The sequence below is a fragment of the Armigeres subalbatus genome, chromosome 2, assembly GCF_024139115.2.
Source record: "Armigeres subalbatus isolate Guangzhou_Male chromosome 2, GZ_Asu_2, whole genome shotgun sequence".
In the NCBI taxonomy this organism is placed as follows: domain Eukaryota; kingdom Metazoa; phylum Arthropoda; class Insecta; order Diptera; family Culicidae; genus Armigeres; species Armigeres subalbatus.
Genome location: NC_085140.1, coordinates 303,464,294 through 303,490,852, shown reverse-complemented (window position 1 = coordinate 303,490,852; position 26,559 = coordinate 303,464,294). Strand labels below are relative to the sequence as shown.

Here is a 26,559-nt window from a genome sequence, read left to right as displayed (position 1 = left end):
GTGCCTAACATTGTGGCAACTAAAAGTACACAATTCGACCATTAAATCGTCGTGTAGAGACATCTTGCATTATCTACGAATATCAACAAATAGTCGGCCTTCAACCACCATGCATCTCCATCAGATTGACGTCCAATGACGCACTGGTCTTGAATTATCAAAAATCATCGTCAATATCTTCCCAAATAAACAAAGCATTCCTACGGCAAATATCAGTTGCATGAGCACAAATATTATTTCAAACAAGAGGAGTTAAAGCTTTTCAAATACGCCCTCACGAGTCACAATGCCCCTCTCGTGAAGGCTGCGAGCTCGAACGTACATCCGTCCGTTTGTTGTGTCGCAAAAATAGTTCTCATTGGAGAGTTCCCGAAAAACAACAACCGATGATTGAAACGGCAGCCTTCGCTTCCTTGATGGATTGGTAAAAACCAATATCGTATATACACAGGAACAGTTGGTTGCGGTTGCTATTTTTTTCATGTGACTCCAATGTCCGCGGAAAGGAAAATCTCTCGGCAGATGAGGTCAGAGCAGCAAAATGTGACCAGGAAAAAATGGCCTTGAAAGTGTCGCAAAACCGATTGCGAAAAAAATGTCTGTAAACAAGAAATAATAATCACACACGCACGCTTGTCGTGTTCTGATCGGCGAGGAAGCGAATCCGATAAACAGAAGTGAAAAAAAAAAATTGAAAAAATACAAAAGCGCAATTCAATGCACGCCGGAAGTCAATCGCTGCTGTTATTGTTTGTTCGGCACCCGAAAATGAAAATTTAGAGTTTATAGCTTTCAGATGTTGTGCTATGGTGTGTCTCCCAAGATGCGAATCGACACGCCCGGCTCGCGGTATGGCTGGACGTCATTTGATCAGATTGACGCCGAATATATTGATAGCGGAGATAGCTAGAATAGGTCCAGATCAGCTTTTGCGCAAAACTAGTTTTTTGTTGTTGCTGCAACTTGACTTTTATTTGTACCTATAAAAAACGTTTCTTTCGCGATTCCCTTATCGGATCTTTGCTGAGTTTCCTATTCATATGGGACAAATATGCGATTCACGGCAGTATAGGTATCCCAGGTGGGGTTTTATTTCCGGCCAGACTCAAGAACAAGAAAAAACAAGAAAGAGAAACTCCTTTTTTAAAACGTCATTAGGTATATTTGATATTTTTATTTTTTTAAGCTGAAGTGAAGTTATGCCGAACTGGAAGTAAAAACTGGTTCTCAATATTTATTATTTAGAAATATCAATGAGCTATATATTCCAAATTTTCATTTGTTTTATGCAACAAGAGTTGAAAGAAGATGATAAAAGAAACAGAAAATAATAATGTTACGCAGACTTCTTTCAAAGTTTCTCATCCTTTATTATGCAGATATATGATACTAACATGTAAAACCATATATGAAACACAAATCAACAATTTTTGCAAATAAAAATTTTGATTGATAACTTTTTTTTGGGAACCACTGCGTCTTGATGGTGGTCGAATATTATAGGAGTTTCCTTCCGTTCCCAAAACGGATGAACGGGTCGTTTTCAGCAGAAAGGCAGATGGTCATTTTTTGCGGGTAATGACATGGCGCAGCTGCTATTAATAAAGTTGCACATTCTTACGTATTTGGGTCTAAAAATCGGGTTCATCATTCATCGAAAATAGATCGCTCATAGATGTGATGAAATGCGGATCATCAAGAGCTGTATCGCATTGATGCCCTTTCGTAAACCTAAACTCACGCTTGAACGCTAATCGGCTGGATACTTGATAGAGTAGAACGAGAAACAATTTGAAATCCTTTCGCCACACATTCTCTCGCATCTTTGCCGCTCCTGGTCGGAGTGATTGACTTGCTTCATGATTATATCGTTCTTCCGTAAGCAATCCTCTTTGGATTTTTTATATTGAGTTTACCCACTTGACGCGAATTCGTTTACAATCGATTATCACATAAAGTCTGACTTCTTGGTTTGGAATCGATTTCCCATTATTTACTATTAGATAACATTTGATCTGGTGTCGAGTGAAACGCTTTACACCAGATTTATTGGAGCCTCTGAAATTACTCTTACTTTCTACATTATATAATCCATAGACGGCGCCTGATTTGAAATCAATCTTGATGAGTCAAATAGTTTATACTAGCGTGGCTAGCGCTAGCTAAGTCTCGAATGAGTGCAGCTAGTGCAGAATAATTTCCTCGTTCTTCGCGTTTGGCTGACATTCAACAGAAATCGAAACCCGATTCAGACTAGGTATTCTGCGATCGATCGACAGCCGACGCAGTTCAACAGCCACAGTCCGATTCTGCAAAAGGTAGAAAAAGAATGTCCTCTACATTCCAATCGACACATAACAAAAACTGCGACGACGACGCCTCCTTCCGGCAGTCTCTCCTGGCTGATTCATTTGTTCTTGAAATAGACACAAACACTCTACAATTCAATCACATGACTCTTGTTGGCGGCGACTCCAAAATAGAAAAAAAAAACTTTCGCTTTTTTCTCACCGTGGTTCCCAATTGTAACTGCGCCAAACTCGAATGCGTACCCATAACACCGTGATATCATCGGGTGTGCTCCCCCGAAGGATTCACTTTCGCTGCAGAGTGGGAGCTCTCGAGGCGGCATCCCGTTCTGTGGTCACAAGTTGTTTACAACCTGGCGTCGTCCACCTTTACGTCCAATCTTGTGCCAAAAATAAGATTCCCGAACCAATCAGCCACGGGAAATGCCGGCCGGTTCAACTGAACACACTACACTGTCAACCTGATTGCCACTAATGGGGATGCTTCAACGCATTACGAACGACGCATCAGCACCATCATCCAGCAGCAAAACAACAAAACAAAAAGTGCATGACCAAACAGTATTCTGGTTTCGTAACCGGTTACATAACTTCGGTTCCTTTTGCGGGATGGATTTTATAAATAGATCAAACTCCTTCGAGAGAAACTAATTAACGCGTGGTTACATTGTTGCACGATTGGCCTGATGAAGGTTGAGCGACATCCCAGCGCTCGTGTAGCGTTGATCGGGATCGATTCAAAAGGGCAATAAATTAATCCCATTTGGATCCTGGCTTTACTAATTTGTTTTATATGTTTTATTAGATTTTATTACTCCTTCGCGAAGCTGACTACAGCTGTTTTATGATGTGCTTCCAACGGTGCGTGTTAGTTAATTCAAGGGAATGCTTTTATTGCGGCTTTTGAAATGATAATTTCTATCCTTTTACGGAACAAGTCTATCGTATAGTTTCATTCTGTTCTGAGATATTCAAGTTTCATGTTATGTAATATTTATTTTAATTTACTTTCCTTATTGCTGAAGTTCAATTTCAAATAGTAATTTCTAATTTTAAATATTAAAATAATTTGGAAATGAATTTTCGACTGGATGAAGGTATGGTATGGTATGAAAAAGGTACTTGAAAAAGGTTCGTACCGTCTGAACGGTTTGGGCGATGTTTCACCTATCATAATATATTGTTTTCCAGTTTGCCAACTTTAGATTACAAAATGTTCACGCATATTTAAAATAGTTTTCTTTGAAAACACAATTTCTGTGTCCCATTTCTGGCTGAAAATTAACTAGTCTGCAAATCCAGTTACTAATTCTTGCTATAAGACTATTCTTTGGTAGCCATAAACGATGTTTTTCGAGTTTAATCCGAAGGAGTCCACATTTTTTTAGTAGCGGGTGAATTACCCTTCTTCTAAACAAAAAGCTGTGATCGCGATCTGAATATGAACGAGCGTGGTGGTCATATGGCTACCGCTTCTGTCTCATACGCAGGAGGTCGTGGGTTCAATCCCAGGCCCGTTCCATTCTTCCTACTTTGTATCTTTTCATATATTTCTCATGTTCTAGCAATCGGATTGGTGATGTAAGAATATCGCACGATAAGGGCGTAACCATTGTATCACAACACTCCTTCTCAATGTCGCGTCCTTTTAAAGCTATTCAATGACTCCGAGAATCTGTCAGAATCGTTTTAGCTTTTGCGGTTTTAGTAGTTTGGTAACCGCATCCGCGGCTACCCAATCGATTGGGCAGTACACTAAAGTTACTTGCTTCGTGATGCACAGTTCGTGTCAATATGCTTTGAGTTGCGGCTTGCACATTACGTAGTTACGGAGAATTCATGCTTGACTTCTTTGGATGTTCGTTGAAGTCCCATAGAAGCTTCCTCAGCCATAATACTTTTTGGCAAGCTTCGCTCAGCGCTACATACTTTACCTACATGTGACGCATGATTCTCGTAGACTGGTCCAAGAGATTTCTCCATCTCCGAACATGAAGAAGAATCTAAAAGTAGATCGCCATTTCACGATGCCTTCTTCCCAGTTGGAATCAGTGTAACCAGATAGTGCTTGATCTTCGCCTGCACCAAGGTGATGGCATCGATTAGCATGCCGGTCGCCATAGCAATAATAGACTGGTTTTCCGCTCAGCCATACAATTGGACGGCGGATGGTGCGGTTTTATCCGTTCCTTCTTGAAAAATTTGTTAAACTGTTTGAGCTCGTCGTTATCAAACTTGCATCCACTGTAAGACTAAACTACGCACGACGTTCGTCCTGTCAGGGTCTTGGCTCTTACTGAACATGTCACCGACACTGGCAGTTCTCCAGGTGCTGTCTAGCTGTTGCGTGCATGGATATTGGGCCAATCTTCTGCGAATAACACCTTTATCTTCTTCGCTGCTAAAGGGGGGTCCTTAGCCGTGCGGAAAGATCCGCGGCTACAAAGCAAGAACATGCTGAGGATGGCTGGGTTCGAATCCCGATCCGGTCAAGGTCTAGGAAATTTTCGGGTTGGAAATTTTCTCGACTTCCCTGGGCATAAAAGTATCATCGTGTTAGCCTCATGATATGCATCGTCAATACGATTGAGTACGGCGCACCCTCCACCACAAATTTGGGTTCTTTTACTATTCGCCATAATGATGAAAGATCTTATCCTCGGGTGGAAACTTCAAGCTTAAAATATCGTAGTTCCGTTCCATAATACCGGGCCCAGGATTGATCCCAGCGGGACTCCTGCGGTGATAGAAGCAGTACTCTGACCAACATTGGTCTCGTACCCGATGCTGAAAATAATTCTCCAAATGTCGTACATGTCCACCGGAATGTCCAATCAAAGAAACTAGAGTGCGATGGCATCCCAGTATCCCAGACTGAAATTCGAAGAAGTCCTCAGAATTTTCCGTTAGATATCTCCAACTCATCACGTTGAAACTCCACTGAAATTTTCGTGAAAATACCAATGATTTACTTGGAAAAACTAAGAAGAACTTCAAATGCAAATTCTGAAGGATTACTCGTTTTTCAAACCTTTTTACCGTGTTTTAAGATTTCCGTTGAAATCCAAAGAATTTCTCGTTGAAATAGAGTTAGAGATGAAGGGTTTTTTGACAGAAAGACATGTGGCCGAAAGCCAAATGTTGTTTGGCCTAATGTGGCATTTGACCGAACAAACCATTTCGCCAAAATCCATCTAGCCTAAACTTATTTCGCCGAAAATGTCGTTTGATCGAAAGGTACATACTGTCGAAAATGTCGTTCAGCCATACAGTTCCTTTGGCTGAAAAAATCAGTTGACCGAATAGCTCAATTGGCCGAAATGGTCGTTTGATAGAAAGATTCATTTGGCCGAAATGAAAATCTTGCCTAAAGTGTCGGAGTGATTTGAAGAAAGGTCAATTCGGCTAAATCTAGACCAACATTTGAAAAGGGCGTAACAGGCAAAATTTATTCCTTTCTATTCTTCGTCTACATATATAGTTATATATGTGGACGAAGAATCAGAAGGAATAAATTTTGGCTGTTACGTCCTTTTCAAATGTTGGTCTAGAAATGATTAATTCGGCAAAACGACATTTTCGGCTAAACGATTATTTCGACCGAATAACAGTTTCAGTCTACAGAGTTGCTAGGTCAAACAACTTGGTTGGTCAAATTACATTTTCGGTCAAACCATTTTCGAGTTTTGGCCGTTTGGCCGAAAGGTTTTTGTCCAAATAAATCATTAGACCCATCTGGCCGAAAATGTCATTTAACGAAATGGATATACGACCGAAAAAAGCGTTTGCCGAAAAGGTCCTTGGCCAAAAAAGTCATTTGGACATTCAGGCCATTTAGTCGTATGATCCATTCGGCCAAATGGCCCTTTCTGTCAAACGACCATTACGACCTGTTGACTCATTCGGCCAAACGACAATTTCGGCCAACAACCTGTTAGAGACAACGTTTTTTTCAACCGATTGTCGCTTTGGCCAAATGAAATTTTTGGTCAAACCGTTCACCATGTATGACCGTTTCGCACGAAATGTCTTTCCGTCAAATGATTTTCGGCCAAACGACCCTTCCCTAGCAGCACACATGTTCCACGTAGGTTACTGCAACTCATATGTGACCAGATTTGATCACAATCAAGTTGCTGCAACCATTTTTGACTCACTTGTGCTGCTCGGGTTTCCAATTTTCTGAAGTATTTTCGAAGAATTTCCTATGAGCAAAACAAAGAATGTCCCGTAGAAATTCAAATTGGTTCAAAATTCAGAAAAACAAAACTACTTTTCGTAAAAAAATAAAAAGTTGAATGTTTAAATTCTGAAAAAGGTTTAGTGGAAATTAAATATACACGCGGAAAAATCCTGTACGATTTAAAAAACTGTTTCTTTGTTGCTTCGAACAACGAGGACATTCAAGCTTCAAATTTGTAGTTTCAACACTGATTCACTGCTTTATTCAAACGAACTTCATTGTTTTTTTTTTCAATCCTGCATTATATGAATTTATAAATATTTCGTTCTTATGACTTATGAGATACGGTAGATGACTCTCTCTCGCCTTGAAGCTAAATCGATTCGGTTGTAGGGTATCCAATCATGGTTTGAACTAGTGAAAAGCGTATCATGGTTTGAACCATTTTGAAATCAGTAGAAATTACCATCCCATTGGCAAGAAATGAACCTAAAACAGTCTGAATGGCATATGTAGGTATACTGGAAGTGATAGAGTTTATTTAAATATTCGTATATATTGTTTAAGTAATAAAATAAAGCGATTTAAAAACGTCCTGAATTTGCGCTAAATCCCCCCCACCAGTGGCATAATTTCAAAAAGCTCGTAAAGGACGCATTTTATGACACAGGAGTGAGATCAATATACCAAAAGAACGCTATTTTTATCTGTAATCGATTGACATCATCATACAATTAAGAAACAGTTTTAAATAGTTAAAATAGTAACATTTATACAAGGTAAAAACTGATCATGGTTTGAACTAAATTCGTATCATGGTTTGAACTTGTAAAAGCAGTCATGTTCTGCTGCTGTCCGTAGGAGCGCTGCATGCGCCCAGCTGGAGCATTTTGTTTACATTTCCAATATGAAAAATTCGCAATTTTCATATCGATAATTTAGACGATTTTCACACGTTTCGAGTTACTAATCTAATGCGAGAAGATGAATAGTAAAACGAATTTGCTTTTCTATAGATTTCCTCAGCGTTTCATGCATGTGATTAATATTATATTTAGGAGCTGCTGGCTGCTGCAGTAGTTCAAACCATGGTACGAATTTAGTTCAAACCATGAACAGTGTAGTTCAAACCATGGTACGAATCAAAGTTATGTAATTATTAAGTTTTTTCAATGAAACTAAGCATAAATATGTGTACCCAGGATGTTTTTAGAAAGATAATGAACTAAGCTTCCATATAAACTAGAAATCACAGTTCTAACATGTCCCTTTAATAAAATAGATCAACTTTTTTCTGCCGGCTCATCTGAAACCCGCCATTTGGTTCAAACCATGATTGGATACCCTAGTCACTTTTCCTCTTTTGTTGATAAAAAAACGGGAAAACCGTTTTCGAACAGAGGTCGTACATACTGAACACTTAGCATTAGACAACGGACACACAACACCCAGTGGACCAGTGGAGAATTTTTCGATCACGAAAAGTTTCCTTTTTACCGAGGCGAAAAATCAAACCCACACTGCATAGCACATGCGTCTAGACGATTGACGTCGCTAACCGCACGGCCACGTACAAAATATGATGTCATCATATTTTCGAAAAAATAGTTTAGCAGAAATTTCGTAAGTAAAAACAACCATGAATATTGTTGTTCTGGTGTATTATTTGCAGGGTTCGTACTTTTCGTTTCGGTGTTTGGGTCGAAGGAGAATCTTTTTTGGCAGTCTGTGGCGAAAAACATTTTACTCACTTTAAAGCCGGCTTAAAAAATAAACGAAAATGTGCCTACTTGATGAATTTCTTTTTTCATTTCGTCATTCTTACGCCTCATTCGTTTTTCACGATAATTTTCAGTGAGCGCTTTTGAAAAAAATTAAAGCTGCAATGGGATTTGAACCTAGAACACCAACAAAAATAGCACTGGGTTGCGCTCACTTTAGCCATACCTCCACGTTGACTGCTTGTTGGGATAGGTATTTGTTCCATAAAGGCTACCCTTGTTTGAACTGGTGAAGGCACGAAAAAGATAAAAGAAGTGAGAATACAAGCAAATCAACTTATCGCGAGTCGAACAGTGAGGGACAAATAGTTATCCCTCATCAGGTCTTTTTTTCTTTCCCGCAGAATGATTTTTATTGTTGCAGAATCCGTATCGTTGATTCTAACACATTTTTTTCCTTGTAGCAATTGAAAAAAAAACATGGAAATTCCATTAAATTTCCTATGAAGTTGCCGAACAATTTTCCGCGGAGACTCTGAAGAATTTTCCGTGAAAACTCTGGAACATCTCGTGAAAATTCCAGAGATTTTCCCATGGAAATGATTAAACAGCAATTCCAAAAAACTTTCCGTGGATATTCTGAACATTCAGAAATATGGATTTATTTCTTGTAGAAATTCCGAAGTTTTTTTAACTAATAAGTTTCCTTGTGAGTTCTAAAGAGCTTCCCTTGAAAATTCTAAAGAATTCACGAAACTTCAAAGTAGTTCCCTTGAAAAATTCGAAAATGAATATTTTGGAAAAACTTTTTGTGGGGAAGTACTTCAGACTTTTCCCGTAGAATTCTAAAGATTCTTCCGTTATTGTCTTAATGTCTAAAAAATTTGTTTCAAAAAAATTCAAAAAAGACTTCAAAAAATATGATTGTAATAAAAAAATTGCCACGCCGATTCACGCCGCCGCCGCCGGCTAAAATGGCTTTCGGCGTGACGCCGAAAACGCTGCCGCCACCGGCCAAAATTCTGACAAACGCCGCCGCCGACGATTTTTGGACCGGCGCACACCTCTAAACCAGAGCGTTCGAAGTGTCGATGAACCGAGCATGAACACGCCTTATCATGCATGCCCAGTGGCATATGCGAATCGTTGAGGATCGCGTTCTGGACGACCGAAACGACGCGCAGCACTAACACACGATCCTCCAAGCATTAATTATCCATCAACGAGAGAAAAAAATAGCAGTATAAATACCCGGTGGCATATCCAAACTGTGAAGGATCGCGCTTTGGACGATCGGATCGACGCGCAGCACTCTGTACTTACTTGTCCGATGGCTATTGCAATCTATTAAAAATCACGCTTGCGTCGACCGGAGCGAAGCGCAATAACATGCGCATGAGCCACTGAACACCGTATCGACAATTCATCACTCAATAACTACTTCAAACTCTGGTGAGCTGTAACTAGCTCTTTGGTTATTGGTACACGGAAGAATTAAACTATCCAAAAGTGAGTTCAACTTCGAACTTGAGTGTTGGAAGCCATATTTGAGTAAATTGGGTCGAAGTAATTTGCCTTTATTCCCATGCTAAAAAAATCCATCGTATCAAGTTCAGTTGAACCAACAAAATTAAAAGCACGCTACTTGAACTTCAGACTATAAACACAAATTTGGCTTTCCGTACAGAACTGTCGCCGTTGGCTTAACAAATAAAAAAAGTTAAAAAGAATTCAATCAAAATAGCGTAACAATTGTATCACCATACTTCGAACGAATTAAGAACGATGAATCCGTTTGTTTCTTTGCACCAAATCTTCGAAGCTGTGGCCGGATCCACGCTTCCCTCGGTGGCAGGTTTCCACTACAGTCTCCAATGCTTTTGAACACCTACGGAGGTAGGTAGCACTACATCACTACCAGAGCTCTCCAGAACGACAAAGAAGCTAAAGCAACCAAGAAGTGAGCTAAAGAATCCTCATCAACTATCATCAAGAAGTCGCACTGTTGAACGAGAGCTATGAGCAGCATAAAAACAGACAAGAAAAAATAAAATACACCAAAACACTGTACTGATAATCTTAGGAATAGGAATGATAGAGCCAGAAGTAGTTATACAATTTACTTAGTAGAATTCTTCTGGTTCTCCAAATATGTTTGTTCATTTATCTATATTGTGCTTTTTCATAGACTCTGGCTCGCTTTTACGCGGCTAGATTGTATCAATTTCTCGGTCTACCTCAAATTTACCTCGGTGAGCTGAAATTTACATAAATAACGATAATAATGTACCTTGAAGGCGATTGCGTAAATTGTCACCGATTGTCCAAAATGTGCAAAAATAGATTTCCGTCATATTGACCTGGTCACTGCAATATAATATTAATGTGTGGTTCAGTTATGGGATTTGTTAAATGATACTCTCATACTGACAATAACTTGAGCCTTGGTTGGTATTATTTTGTATCTCACATCCAATAACCAAGAATGTGCGTTGTTTAATTATGACGGAAACTTAGTCTAATCAAGATTGATTCGAATTATTGGTTCTCTATATCATTTTGGCTGTGAATCAATAAACGGGAAACAAGTTTATGCTGATTGTGCGGTTACGGGCGTTACTAAATCAACGTTGTTCATTCAGCCACCTGGTGGAGGACAACATTGCAATCGACGCCCGAGTGGGAAGAACCCGTCTTTTGTATCTTCTCTCGGCTATCATTCGTTCCTTCTATTTATCAGTCAGCCCCCAGCAGCAGACAGAAGAGCTTTTGCATATAAAGTTGAAACCCGATAACATTGCATTTTGATTTGCGAATCATGTTACTTCCTTCTCCATCCGTGCATCCCAATGACTGCGTATTTCTGTTTGGGGTACAGTAGGTACGATCTGGTTCTGGATTAAGTTTTGTTTCGCTCTTGTTTTCAATCATGCGTAAATGGAATGAGAGGCTGTGTGGAACGCACATGTCGCTTTTTGATAGATGATACACCTATTTCATCCCTCTCGAGTTCACGTGTGACTCTTGAGGTTGAGTTGATTTTAACACGCCAGGCATCAGCAACCGCAACAACAACAACGACTCAATTTTGCTGTGTGATATGGTTGATTGGCTGCGGTGGGACATGGCGAAGTGGCGCGAACATTCCTTTGACTTGTGAAAATAGTGCTTTCGGATGAAAGGAACGGTTTCTCAGTAGGTTCTCTAATAATAGAAAGTACAATCGAATTGCTTATATCGTGCATAACTGATATTTTTTGTTCATACAATATACGTAGTACAATTTTGCGGTGGATTTCTAATAATATAGTGCAAAATTCCTTCAGGTCTGCTAGAAGCAATCTACTAATCACGCTTCAATTAGGTTGTTATTCTACATACATTCATGAATTTGCTCAAAATCAGTATTTGACTTTTCTCCAAAACCAAGAGTTTTCGAATATCACGAATGTCGCTGCATCACACAATGTTGCACCACGCAGCTACGCTCGAGTACAATCCACCAACCTTTCCTACGCAAAAGAAAACAAATCATTTCCCACATATGCACACTTGAGGAATGCAGAAGTGATCAGCATTGACGACGACGACGACGACGACGACCGGCAGACACTTCACCTCCGCCGACACCGACGCAGCATCGCAATACCGTTGAGTCGCAGTCGCTCGCAGCGCAGTACGGACGGAGTTCGGTTCAATGTTCAACTTGAACTACAAACTCGGTTCTCCTGGTGAGGTGCGCTGGTGTATATGTAAAGCACTTTTCTGGTGGGCAGCATCCTACCCAGAGCCGCTTTGCTCCGAATCGTCGCATATTATTTACGATTGATATGGTTCACCCGATCCGTTTGGTACACCTCTATATCTCAGGAGAAAAGACACTGACTTTTCCCTCAACCTTTCGCGCTCAAGTGCAGAACCGCGGCTTGGATGGTTGTGGTGTCGCATGTGTGTGGGGGCGGCGCCCTATGGCAACCGAAAGCACGCGCACTTAATTGCTGTGAACGAGCTTGCGCCGGCAGAGCATGGATGGAATCGGAGAAGTCGGTTCGTTCGTTCCCAGACCTAATACAGCCGATTAAGGTGTACGGGGTGCTTGCCAAAGCAAGCGGCGACGGCGCAGCGGAAAATTGTCGCACAGATTGAAAAATTGTTAGGTTAGGTTTATGAACGGTGGCTACACAGGATTTAATGGTGGCTTCGGATGCCGGCCGGTTATTTTATGTGCCTTGGTGCTTGCAGTTTCCGTTCGTGCGGGGGAAGAACTGGTACGACTTTCTTCTCGGTGGATTGCATTTGATTTGTCACTAATCACGTAGGAAGTTTGCGCACGGGTGGATCGGCTTAGGTCCTATGAGCAATGCAATATGAAAGTTTTACGATCGTAAGTCGTTGATTGAATTGTGGTGTGTTTGCTGCCTTTTTCGTACTAGGTGTATTAGAAGGGAAGGACAGGAAAATTGATTTAGTTTATTTATCTACTGAACGACTGTAGAGAAAGTGGAAAATAGTTTGCTTAAACCACTTTCTTTGGTACTTGCGTATAAGTGCCTTTTATTTTGCTCGTTAGAGAATATTTCCTTTGATGTGTACAAATTAATTGCATTTGAAGTTTTCATGAAACGGAGCTGACCAACAAAAACAATTTGTAAGGAGTCTTATTTTAGCACAGCGGTAAGTCGCGTTGCTACATAGTAAACCATACCAAATGTGGCTGTGCTAATCATTTTTTATAAGATTTTCTCATTTTTTTTTTTAAATAACATCAGAATTTGAAAACTATTTGGCATCGGATTTTTTCTTTAATTTAGATCGATTAGAGAGCCACATCTAACTTAAGTCCAATTGCATTCAAATTTAACATAGGAATAGATTTGGGATAATGAAAATTTGTTAGGCATGTCGTTTTTTGAAGTCATATTAATTGGCACACTACACAAATAGGACACCATTGGCAAATGTATACAACGGATGCACAAAAAACGGCATATTGTGAGATGAAATATCAGGAAAAAATATCAGAGACCGCTCTTGGGATGAAATAATTCTTACGAATCTCATCAATCTTTTTCACTATTTTATACATAATGTGGGAATCCCGAGGTGGCTGCCGATGCGGAAGCTCAGGATAAGGCCATTTCGAAGGCATTGTGAAAGAGTCTCAAAGATACATTTACGAAGAAATCAGTTGGAAAGCAGACCATAAACCGGGAGCAGATTGTATGATTTTATCTGAAGGAAGATGAAGCTTGAACTAATTTTCTGGAATTTTAAGACCAACCCGTTAATTGTGTATGGCTGGTTCAAAGCTAAAAGAATGTGATGTTAAATTATATTTGGTGTTGACACTTTTGGAATCATTTGACGCCCTGGTAACAGCTCTAGAAAATATATATGAGAAAAGCTAACGGATGAAGTAAGAAAGTTTGTTGGCGACAAACAAGAGAGAAGAAGCGGTAAATGTAATGCATCTGGACGAAGGGGCCATATGAAGAAGAAGATTGCAGGAAAGGCAAGGCCTTCAGCGTCATTTTTATTCGCTAAATCGTCTTTTTATTTATTTAAAATTAACTTTGCCAAAGAACCTTTATTTTTTACACCTGTAACGTGTAACTACAGTCAACTCTTTACATCTCGATGTTATGTATCTCAATATCTCTCTCTATGTCGGTGGTTTCCTCGGTTCCTTCAATTTACATACATTTGGTCATTCTACATCTCGATAACCTCCCTTTCTCGATGTGTTCTGATCATATTTTGTTCTGTATTCACTCTTCTTATGTCGATATGTTAAAATTTTTAGGCTACTAGACCATCTTTGGACAATAACAAACATATCAACATCAAGAAATGAAATTTGTTTTGTTATCGTTTCTGATAGCAACTTTTTTGGTTCTGGTACACATTTCAATTTTCCATCCATTTATCCAATTTTTAAAATTTAAATAAAAACCGAAAAAGTCCTGTTTTTTAGTTCGGTTTAACATTTGCGCGATTTTAAACCAACATCAGGCCAATTCTTCAGGTTGGTTCACTCGTGCAGCACATTTTCAGTTTTTATTTTCCATATTTAAAATAGAGGCTTCAAAAAATATGCGTTTTTTTAGAAAGTTTATGTTAAATAAGTCAAAGAATTGCCTGAGACAATGAAACGAGATAGAATTTTTGACGGGAAGGTCAATTCTCCCAAAGCAATTGACAGATCGAGGAAATTTCATGTGTCGGGAAGATCACGTTCAAGTTCGTCTCTGTATCAGGATGGTCAATTTTTGAGAAGGGCAAGCAATTAGAAAATAGTCGCTTAACCTAAACCCAAGCCATTGGGTGTTTAGCGGAATAAGGAACTGTGGAACTCAACTTCATGAGAAAGCTGTCCATCATGTTCCAAAATTAGCAAAAACAGGAACTGAAATCAAGAAAAAGCCACACTGAAGCTGAATTAAATCTAATGAGCACAAAGCGGCGACGACAGTAATGATCGACAAGTTCATTTTCCAGATGGTAGATCAAGGTCGGGAATATTTATCGTCAAATGAAAAAGTACTACTATAAGCAGTATTCGGTTACAGAGGTCACACCAAAATAGGGTTCAACCGAACCCTAGTAGAAAGGATTTGCGCCGTTCTCATCCATTCAGGAGCACCAAAAACATATGGTCAGAAGCGACACTAGCGTGTGTATATTTTTGAGCAACAGTCCTTCGTCAACAGTCCTTTGCCTGGTGGTGCCTCTCCAGTAGATAGAAAGAAGAGACTGGATCCAAAAAGCCATGAAATGGTGGTGCTTGACTATGCTCTGAATGGATGTCGACTATGGAATAGGAAAACAACAAAAGTTTGCATTGTAAGCGATGCGAAACTTGATGGGTGTTCACTGCTTATTCCCTTATGCTGAAAGATGACGTACAGATAATGGGTGCTGTACTAATTCAAAATTTGAATGAAGATAAGAAGAATAGCGACAATATTCGTATCATCAAATGCTCAACTTGATGCATATGAACCAGAACCGAAAGAAAATGTCAACAGTGCGCTCCCTCTGCAAGCGTTAGGTTAGCGCCATAAATTAGACGGAAAACTCAATAAGGAAAGCTCGCAAGAACGTTAGTTATCCATCAGAATATTGGTCAGATGGTCAGGGTCTTTCGCTATCTTTGAGAAAGATGAGGAAAGATTTTCGACCAAAACATTAACTGAGCGAACATCCTTAGGCTTTGATACTACCGAACTATTTCGAAGAAGATCACGGGAATATCGAATTTTTGTTTAGTGTTCATGAGTTGGACGAGTTCACCTTTCCTAAGGTCAAGGTTTCATCTCGACTCTCGTTCGAGATGCAGACAAGTGAAATTGCTAGCTAGACCGAGAAACCGAATAATTCTCTGGAACAAACATTTCTTACAAAAATGGGGCTGTAGTTCCTTCCGTCCGTTCCCTCTCATATTTTTATTTATGATCGAAAGTTGATGTTCATTCTCGTTTACGACAGACAAAATTAAATGGAGCAACGGTTCGAACGAATAGTTCGTTCGAAAATATTGTTCTTCCGTAAACGAGAATAAGGCAGCTAAACGATGAGTCGTAAAGACGACATTATTGCACGGAGATTTGAAAATGATTTTCTTGGCGGTGCCTGATGGAGACGATCCCAATACTGCATGTATATTAAGTCATTTTACGGATTAAAGCAATCTCCTAGGTGTTGAACGAGAAGTTTAATCAGAAGCTGTTAGAAATGGTATTCCAAAGTTCAAAACACGGTTATTATTTGTATACAAGCATTTGCGCTGGAGATGATAATATGCTAAAGTTAATTTTCGATAGTGGTGAAGTCAACCATTTCCCAGGATTCAGCCGAGTTTCAACAAGAAAGAATGTTTAGTGTGCTAAGGATAAACTTAGAAACAAATTTCACCTAATAAGCTCGATTTACGTTCATCTTTCAATGAGCTAGCTCTAGAGAAAAGAGTGATGGGTGAAAGATATTCCTCATCAAAATCTTTTTCGTTGATTCTCCCTTAGCCTGAAAACACTTGCTTTGGTCTCATAGAAATGGCTAGTGAAATCTGTTCAAAATCCGGTTGATTCCACTTGAAATTTCATTACTGATATCTCATCTCATTTACTAAAAAGAGATTTTGGAATATTATCTATTAGACGGGCCGGATGCGCCCTCCGGCTTTTTTTTTCTTATATTTTATTTTTTAACCGTCCCGAAAGCATTTTCATCTGGCTCGAGAAGCTCCTTCTTATTATTTATTTATAAATACTGTAATACTGATTCAAACATTCAATTTAGGCACGCGCGGAGTCGAATAATGCAGTACGAGCCAGTTTCGCTGATAATGAGATTTTGGCAATACGGATGAAACCTTTCCCGGACGAAAAACTTATTAAGGAATGCATATCGACTGTTGCTGGCTAAAGAAAAGCTCCTCCTTCAGTAGCATTAGTTTGTCGTAAAGTACGGTGGAGAGTTAAAGAAAATTTAAAAACTACGTTACGTGAGAAAGCCACCTTCTTCTGATTCTACCTGCTCACAATTAAAGATGTCGAAAAATCCCGATTAGTCGATTAGTAACTAATCGATTCTTGTCGATTATTGCATCGATTAATCGGTGAATAAAGCCTGTCCACGTTAAATTTCGGACACTTAGACAATGTCTAATTGATTTGTATCCATTTTATCAATTTGGAAGAGAATGAAAACATGCTGAAAGCATCATGTAAAGTGGAGAGATTCATCTGTCGTATAAATTGATCTTCTCGGTGGTTCGTGATTTTTTTAAAAAAATGCATTGTTTGATGGGTGTCCGAAATTTAACGTGGACAGGCTTTAGTAGTCGATTCAAAATTAATTGATTATCACAACGATGATTCGAATCATCGAAGTAATCGATTAATTTGCGACACCTGCAATCGATGAAAATGCTGAATGTAAAAAACAAGACACAGGTAGCTGTCTTCAAAAGGGGAATTAATGATCATCTTCAAATAACAGAGGAATTAGTAGCTTTGATCTCAAAGAAGGAAACGACTATCGGTATAGACCGGAGGAAAGCTGGCAAGACCTGTATGAAGGAGCTTGAACTCTTCTTCGTAAACTAGAGGTATGACAACTGATAAAGCTCCGGAAATGACGAAAAAAAAACACGGGCGTTGTGGGACTTGTGATGCTTCTCTGCACACTGCATTTTTGCCTTTCTCGTATACTAAGTATACGTAAAGGCTATATCATCACTCCAAAACCAAACTTTTGATAGAAGGCTCGGAGACCCATAGTGTTATATACCAATCGACTCAGCTCGACGAATTGAGGTGATGTCTGTTTGTGTGTATGTATGTATGTGTGTGTGTATGTGTGTATGTGTACAAAATTTTGTAGACACACTTTTTGGAACTTAGCAGTTGCCGAATTACTCGCAACAAGTTCCATTTGACTGAGAATCCTGTCCCATTGTTTGCTATTGAAAATTGGCCAGATTGGACTATGGGATCAGAAATTATGGCCAAAATACTATTTTCTATGCGCAAAACACGCTAAAAAACACTCACTCATATTTTTCAATTTTTTTTTTGCACGTGAAAGGCACCAACACCGCTAGGTGGATTAATCAGGGTTTTTTAGAAAAAGACAGAAACACCGTCCTCGACCAGAGGTCGTACAGACTGAACACTTAACACCTAGCATGATACAACGAACCGGACACATAACACCCAGTGGACCAGTAAAGAATTTTTTCGATCATATATTTCATCAACAAAGAAAATATATGTGCAAAAACGATTAATACTCGTGATACAGCGATGCTTGTTTTTAAGAAAAATATCTTTACCTACGCGAGAAAACTCAAACACTACTAATTCCAAATTATATTGACGGAAATGGAAGCAGAATACGCAGATTTGTTGTGTTATTGCGTAGTTCGTTGGCTGACCCGTGGTACCTTGCTTGAGAGGTTTTATTTTCTTCGAAAGGGAATCAGACTATTTTTACATGATAAAGCAAACCCAATGCCACTGCATGATCCTGAATGGATGACTGAAGCTTTTATAGTAGATGTCACTAAATATTTCCATAACTTGAACATAAAGCTGCAAGGCAATTTTATTATCCAACATGCAAATTATTGAAACAAAATTGAAACAATTTGGCACAATTGATTATCGAAAACTGATACATTTTTCTAATCTGTATAAAGCAGTTCATGCAAATCTGTTAAATATGCTGGTAAACGCGGATCCTTTTAACATAAATTTTCAAGCCTTTTCGCTGATTTTTAGAACACAGGTCAGGTCCTTAACTGACGTGAATAATGTACCTGGAATGTTTCAAATGGTGATAATTAACCTCCAATGCATCAATGAGTTTCAATCTAAACATCTCTTGTAACAACCACGGAAACGTTCATGTTCCCATACGATCCGGTAGCCTTATGACAAGAACATACAGTGTTGACAAATTATTATGCTCATGTTGTTAGAGAATCCTAGTGCGCACTCTTATCCCGTACGCAAACTTGACCCGCATTACTCTATGCATCGAGTATTGGAAAGAAGCCAACCATTCAATGTTTTGTTACGTAAAAGAAAAAGAAAATTAGCACACAAAAAAGATTGTTCAAACGAAAAAAAATCGTGTTTAGTATCTCTTAATATTTTTTTAGCCTTTCTTAAACTAAATGTCATTCTGATAAAATGTATTTTCAAAATGTATAAAAAATATGAATCGAATATTTTCTGGCCCGCCAGGTTGATCATTCTGAAAATTAGCCCCTAGCTTGAAAATGTTGGACTAGACCCAGTGGCGTAACCAGAAAATTGGTCTGGGGGGGGGGGGGGGGATTTTCTGAACATTTTTTTTTCTTCCAAAAATTTTGGGTCTGGGGGGGGGGGGTTATATCCAAAATCACCCCCGTGGCTACGCCACTGACTAGACCAACCACCTTACGAGAGGCCAAGGCAAGGATGTTTTCCTGGAAAACTTTTCCATCAATCCCTCAGCGACAACGTGTTTGTCGTTGGATACTCAAACACATAAAAAAAACTTACATTCCCAGATTTACATAATGTCGATTTGTATCCATTTTGATTTTCTTTCAGAAATTAGCTAAAAATTGTCTCCTGTTTAAAAAAAAGCTAGTAAAGGCTTCATTTTAGAAATTTGAAGATCAAAACCCACTTGTGTTGTCCCACCTTGATATTTATTCGCATAACAGCCACATGCCAGACTTTCAATTGTCATAAATAAGACTAATCCGTACTCTCCCATTTAATTCCACCACTTGATTGTAACTTTGACGTACTATCCCATTAAATTCCACTACGTTCTCATAGATATCACAATTTTAGGTACCACAACAATTTGCTAGCTAGACGTTTTTTATGTGACTACTTTTAAATGAGCGCATTCAAGATGATTGGCAAGTCTCTATCAAAAATAAAAATAAAGTCGGCGTGTGAGACGAATTAAAATTGTATAGTCTCTTTTTTTACGTAGAACGCCGATCATATGCATTCAAGCTTTATCACAGTTCTGCAATCTTGCTAATCCTCTGGAATGTCCAGATTCGTGTAGATAAATATATGATCAGTATCACGTACCCCGATATCGTTCCTACGACAAATGAATCATTTTTCTGCGAAATTAGTTAAGTCCGAAGAAAACTTTAGAAAAATATTTTTAATGAAAATTAAAACCAAAGATTTACTTTTGACACAAAAAATGTAGTTCAAGGTGCGTATTCGTCTGTAGTTTCAATCAAACGATACATAATAATTTGTTTTATTTTTTGCCAAAATATGTGTTTTTCGCCTACCTAAGAAACCGAGAGATTGAAAAGTACTTTCAGATGTTTCCAAAATCAAATGTTTGCCACATGTGCACTTTATAAAACAAACAATTCAAATATGAAGGCGTGATTCTTCTTATCAATAAACATTCAAAAACACTTTTTGCGTAGCGGGCGACGATGTTGGCTGCTATTTACGATGGCCTAGTCAGCATACTAATCCTCGGCGTTAGTCGGTCACATCACATTGCAGAATTAATCGCAGCGTACTTTTTTTTAGAACCTGCATCCGGGTATTTAAAGTCGCAACAGTAGCGGTGCACAGTTTTCCGATAGGCGATAACTGAATAGAACCTGAATTTTGAAATGGCGATTTGTCACTTTGTTGCGCAAACCAGTTCCAAAACTATTCGTATTAATTACCCAAACTGGTTTGCTTAAGAAGAGGAATCTTCGTTTCAAGAAAGGCGAAAATCAATGTCGCCCCGAAATTCCTCCGAATAAAGGGTCATTGTTTTGGACAGATTACTTTATTTTGAACTAACAAATGATGACCCAGATTTTGCTAAGGCCGATTTGAAACAGAATGCACTTTTGTACGTAGATCCACCAGGAAAAAACAATTTTACAAAAGGATTTCAACGAATCCGATAGATGATGGTTTTGTTCATCAATATGTTTCACATTTTTAAATAGCTGTCTTGTTTTTTTAAATTCATCTGCATTCGAAAAAATGCCCTTAATATTTGAATAATTTACGGACTTTTCTGCTTAAAGGAAAGAATTTCAATGAGCCAAACTCTTGCAATTTATCAATTACTCGTTATTCAACTTCCAACGGATAAGCGGTCCTGTTCTCGAGCACGCATTGACAAGCGCACTGCCACCTCATCCTAATCGCACTAGTTCTGGTTCCGAAAAACGAGAGAGAGACGTTTTCCTCGTTCATCTCCAATCATCGCATCGGCGGCAGCAGCAGCAACAACCACTTAAACGTAGCTGACGCTCAGTCCAATGACGTCTCCGGCCGATATCTATTGGGGGCCAACACACCAGATCAGTCAACAGAATCCTCTTGGTTGTTGGTGTGACCAAACACACGCGCTTCCCACTTCTTGGTGTATCTTTGGTGCTTCTTTTCTCCACTGCCTGCCGGTCCTGTGACCGCGCGACAAGTTATCGCAGTAAGTTCGTCGTCTACCGTCAACAGCACTGTTTCGCAAACCATACGGGTTGCGGTCCACCTGAACTAAACTTTAGTAAAATTATGTTTATTAGGAATCTCTTTAATCACTTTAGGTTAACACACTTACATTATTTTGCCAACCTGAAAGTTTTGGCCGAGAAAGCGGTATTTTTTTACTGGAACTCGGTGATTCTCTCGCCGAAGCTTCATCAATATTTTAATGAGACTCGATTATCTATAACAAGGCACAGTTTTCTGAAATCTCGACAAAAAATTTACCGTTACTGAACATTTTCGTTTCCATCCCACTAAACATATATTCATCTGATTGCGAAACAAAGAAATACAACACCAATTACGTCGCTTTTTTTGCTAACAACGTGCTCACTGCTCTCAAAAATGAGAAATCAAATTTCTTTTCATTGCATTGTTTCTCATGAGATGAGCTTTGAGATGAAGTCCAGGAGCAGTAACCCTATCTATAACATAAAATACATATACGATCATAACTCTCAGATCATAATATAACAAAATACAGATCCAAGCTGTGGTTTGAATAGTCATCTGATCTAAAAAAAAGTCGAAGACAAATATACGAGTGACAAAAGTAGTGTTAAAATATAAATATTTGCCCTAATGAACATTTTCCTGAAAAACATTATATACTATCAAAAAGGTTTTCACTTCGGGTTTTGGCATAACAATTTCTCACTGGTTTGATTTCACTCAACTGGTAATAGATAGGCTATTTGGGAGGAATCTGAACTCAACGGAATCCGGAAATTGATCAAATATTGTAATAACTAGGAAGATCATTGTCATTTAAAATCAAAGTGTTTCCTTTGCAATTGACTTAGTATCCGTAAGTAAGTGTACAATTTATCTGCGAATAAAAAAATATTTACAAAATAGAAAGAATATTTAAATTTATAGATATTACTGTTATTGCAACAACCAATTCAACTCAACAACTACTAAGCTCCTTCGTAAGGAAAATCAAATCACTTTAGTTAGAATGTTGTCACTTTCCCATGATACTTTCGGTTAGCACTTCCGTTCGATCTACAACATTTAAAAGATAATCGCGATTCGCAGAAAAATTTGCAAACCACTAGTATACAAAAAATCCATCGGTCCGCGAAAGGCGGGCGCATCGGCCGGCAGCAGCAGTTTTTCTCCTTCGGCGTGGGTATTTGTTGCTGTTGTTGTGTCGTGCCGACGATGAAGACGTACGTACGTGCATACGTAGAAGCGAATGTTGCTCCTGCCGCTGCTGCTGCTGCTGCGCCGGGGCACGGTTTGGGGCTGGTGACACGACGCAACCGCGAACCCCTACACGCTGCCATATAAATTAAATTGTACGCCGGCTACGCTAGTTCAGTTTCTGCTAAGCTGTTAACCCGTCTAGGAGAAGAGACCATAGGATTAAACGAAGATTTCGTTAACCGTGAACAACAAAAAAAATCTTGAGCTAACCCAAGAGGACATTCAAAAAGTGCGATAAGGATTCCCTCCTGTATACCCTGTGCCTTTTCTGTGATCTGTGATAAGAGGAGAAGGACTGATATCCCGATTCCTGTCGGACGTTTGTGATTTAATTACCGTTGCATATTTGAAGAAAAGCGCATTTAGGATTTTCTTTGGCCACAAAGAAAACCCGCAAATCCGTCAAAATTTTGGTGGTAATAGTGATCAGTGTTGTCGTTTGTTGCCTGACTGCATATTTCGTGATGGGAGCCGTTAAGGTGATTATGATTGTTTCGATGCTGAAGGATTACCGCTTTTCTGTGAGATTATGTGCTGGAAAATGGACTTGTATAGTCAGAAGATAATATAGCAGAGAAGACCCAGATGAAATTGCCCACAGTAAAGAATGCATTTGCTCCAGCAAAAACTTGATTCTATTGAGCTGATGTTTGCAATAAAAATGAATAACTTTCGTAGTGAATTGCTAAAATGAACTCAAGTGAAAATAATGGACAAAAGGAATTTGCATCGAAGAAAGAAAAAGGAAAAAAGGATCAAAGTGCTTAAAATGTTTTTAGTGGAGGAGGGGTTCAGTTTTTCGATCGATATCTTGTATTTTTAAAAAGTTCACTGCAACATGATATTCCAACATTGAAATTCTAAATGAACTGTTTTAGTTTAAATAACTATGAATTAAATGCAATCATACTTCGTATAGCAGATGGTGAAATAGTTCTTTTTATTAAAAGTCACCTCGCCAAAAAAGTTTTTTTCCTACAAATATTTATCAATATGTTTATGATGAAGCAACAACACAGTTCAAAAACATTGGGAAAATTATATTGAGGAGATTATTATTGTGTATACACTATTTGAAATATGTTAAACAAGATACACCATATCCCCCAACCCGATCCGATTAATTTGTATAAAATTGTATAAAAAATGTACAAAGGCATGCAATCCCATTCCCTTACCATTACAAATCATTGCTTATTGCTTTTCATTGCTTTCTGCGACCACCATGCCTTGTGGCAGAAATTTATGACTCGTAGGTGGTATGTGATTGGCTTTGCTATTCATCCCAACTGCCGCCCCGCATCCATCGCTTATCCAAATGGTCTCAAATTTTATTGGCAACTTCCTGTGCTTAGAAAAAAAAACTGCGCCTTACCTTTCCCCATCTTTGCAAACAGTTTTTCCACTGACGTCTTTTGCTAAATAAATGGACGACTCGTGGGTGTACGGAAATTATCTCCTCTTAATCTCTCTCTCTTTTACCGTGGGTGACTACACTCGATCTTATTTTCCATCCAACCATGCATATCATCCAATCCAATGTAGTTACTCTAAGTCTAATCAACGACACCCGTCTGCTTCTACAATTACAGCCAACCGAAGATGCTGCGACTGCTGCTGCGGCCGCTGCCCCTGCGACGAGTGAAATCACCCCGACGAAACCCGAAGCCGCCGAAGTTACCGCTGCTGAGGTCGTCAAAGCCGTTGAGGAACCAGTCGTAGAAGCCGTCGTCGCGTCGCCCGCCCAAGAGACTGCCCCCGCCACCGCTGAGACTACCCCGGCCACCGAAACTGCCCCCGTCGTTGTGGCTGCTGAGAATGGCAAACCCGCAGAAGAGGAAAAGAAGGTCGAAGAGGAAAAGCCCGTAGTCGCCGCCCCCGCCCCAGTCGTCCCAGAACCGGAACCGGTCCAGGAGGTTGAAAAAGTGGTCGAACCGGCCGTTGTTGAGGTAAACAAAGCAAACGCAGTCGAAAAGACGCTGCCGGCGGAAGTAGTCGCCGCCGTTGAGACTGAAATCAAATCCGAACCTATTGTTGTTGAGCAAACTGAGAAACCAGTAACCGAAGTAGTAAGCGACAAACCGGCAGCGGAAGTGGCGCCAGTGGCGACCGAAGCTGCGCCGGCAGTAGCTGAAGTCGTTGCTGAACCTGCTTCTGTTGAACCGGTTGTCGTCGCTGATAATGGTGATAGCACACCTCCACCTCCTCTGCCCTCCATTCCTCCTCCCTCCCAGGTGATGGTATTTGCAGAAGCTTCCATGTCCCAGGTTGCTACCGAACCCGAACCCGATTCCCTCAACTCTATCCCAGAACAGTCTTCCTTGCCGGTTGAAAAGCAGGAACAGAAACAAGAAGAGCAGGTTGTTGTCCAGAAAGTAGAAGAGCAGGCCGTCCCAGCGCCAGTTGAGGAAGTAGTCGTCAAAAAAGTTGAGGAAAAACCAGTAGAAGCAACCCCAGTGCCAGTTGAAGAAGAAAAGAAGGAAGTCCCTGCACCGGTGGTTGAAGAGGAAATTGTTGAAAAGGTTGTTGAAGCTGTGCAAAGTGCTGCCCCTGTTGAAGCCGCTGTTGAGTTAAAGGAAACAGTTTCTGAAGTTGTTGAACAAATTTTGGATAAGGCCGTCGATAAAGTAGAAGAAACAATTGCAGCCCCAGTTGTTGAAGAACAGAAACCTGTCGACGAAGCCCCAGTGGAAGCTCAAGCACCTGTTGAGGTTGCTGACGAGCCAGTGAAAGCTGAGGAATTACCCGCACCAGTAGAACCAGTACCGGCTCCAGTGGAAGAGAAAACTGTTGAACCAATTGTGGCTGCTGTTGAAGAAAAGGCAGTCGAGCCAACGCCAGCGCCTGTCGAATCAGAGCCAGCGCCCGTTGAAGCAGCGCCAGTCGAGGAAACTGTCGTCCCCGTAGAAGTAAAATCCGTCGAAACTGCGCCAGCTGCTGTTGTAGAGAAACCAGTTGAACAAACTCCAGCTCCCGTAGAATCCACACCAGCTCCCGTAGAAGACAGTCCTGCCCCAGCAGAAGAGCTTCCCGCACCCGTCGAAGAAAAACTGGTTGAAAAGGTAACCGCAACCGTAGAAGCAGCCGTACCCACACCAGTCGAGGAACCAAAATCAGAAGAACTCATCCCAGCGCCAGAACCAGTCTCAGAAGCCGACGAAATCAGCAACACAATCGACGATCTGCCACCACCACCGCCGCCTCCAGCAACCGATGATGAGCCAGTGCCCGACTCGCTTCCATCACCACTGCCCACGATTGCAGCTGCCGCCCCGACCGATGCCACCGGTGCCGACGAGCAAAATCTCTCCGTCGACATTTCCTCCCCGCTTCCACAGAACTCGCTCGAGTCGCTTCCATCACCGCCCACACTATCCCAGAGTGACGCCATGAGCTTACCTCCTCCGCCAGAGTCTCCCTCGGCCACGCTGACCTCCATCGAAGCCACCGAACAGTCTCTTCCTGCTGCTCCCGAACCTTCCACACTCCCTACGCCTCCAGAATCCGCTCCAGTAACCTCCGAACCGAAACCAGAAGCTCAGATCACCCCAGTAGCTGAAGAAAAGCTAGTTGAAGTGGAATCGGCGGCGGCGGCGACGACGACGGTTGAGAAAGAAACCGTCGTAGCAGACGAACCAGCGGCAGAGCAGGTGACCGTGGCGGCAGCGACGGCGACGGCCCCAGTTCCTGAATCGAGCAAGAAAGAAGAACAGGTGGTTGAAGAGAAGGAAAAATCAGAGGCGCCGGCGCCGCAGCCAACCGAAGCGACGGAAATTGTTGTCAAAAAGGTGAATACCATTTCTTAAAACCAAAAACCAACATCAGCCAATCAACCCACCAACCGAAAAAAAAAACTCTGATTCCGGATACCCTTCTGGTATTCTGCTCGTCTCTCTTTGCCTTTCACCATAAAACTTTCCCGAGTTGTGAGTTTTGTTTGTCGTTTTTTACCCTAATTATAAAACTAGTTTTTAACAATCATTTTTATTCTAAAATAGTGCCATTTGTTTGTCTCGTTTTGTATATTTGCCGCTCGCTACCCATCTCTGCTCTACTACTGCGCCTTCTAAAACAAAATATGAATATCTCTTCCTGTCCGACCA

The 26,559-nt window shown here is 40.2% G+C and overlaps 1 protein-coding gene across 7 annotated transcripts in view; it reads left to right on the top strand.

Annotated features, from left to right (window-relative positions):
- LOC134212511 (calphotin-like) overlaps positions 1 to 26,559 on the top strand; it is a 314,355-nt gene that overhangs the window by 265,493 nt on the left and 22,303 nt on the right. For 5 of the 7 annotated variants that reach the window (XM_062690462.1, XM_062690461.1, XM_062690457.1 and 2 more), the window contains one exon: positions 24,049 to 26,244. In XM_062690462.1, the coding sequence (XP_062546446.1) occupies positions 24,049 to 26,244 (2,196 nt within the window). Of the gene's footprint in view, positions 1 to 22,567; positions 22,936 to 24,048; positions 26,245 to 26,559 lie in introns of those variants that run through there. The other 2 variants (XM_062690463.1, XM_062690464.1) reach the window with 2 other exon arrangements.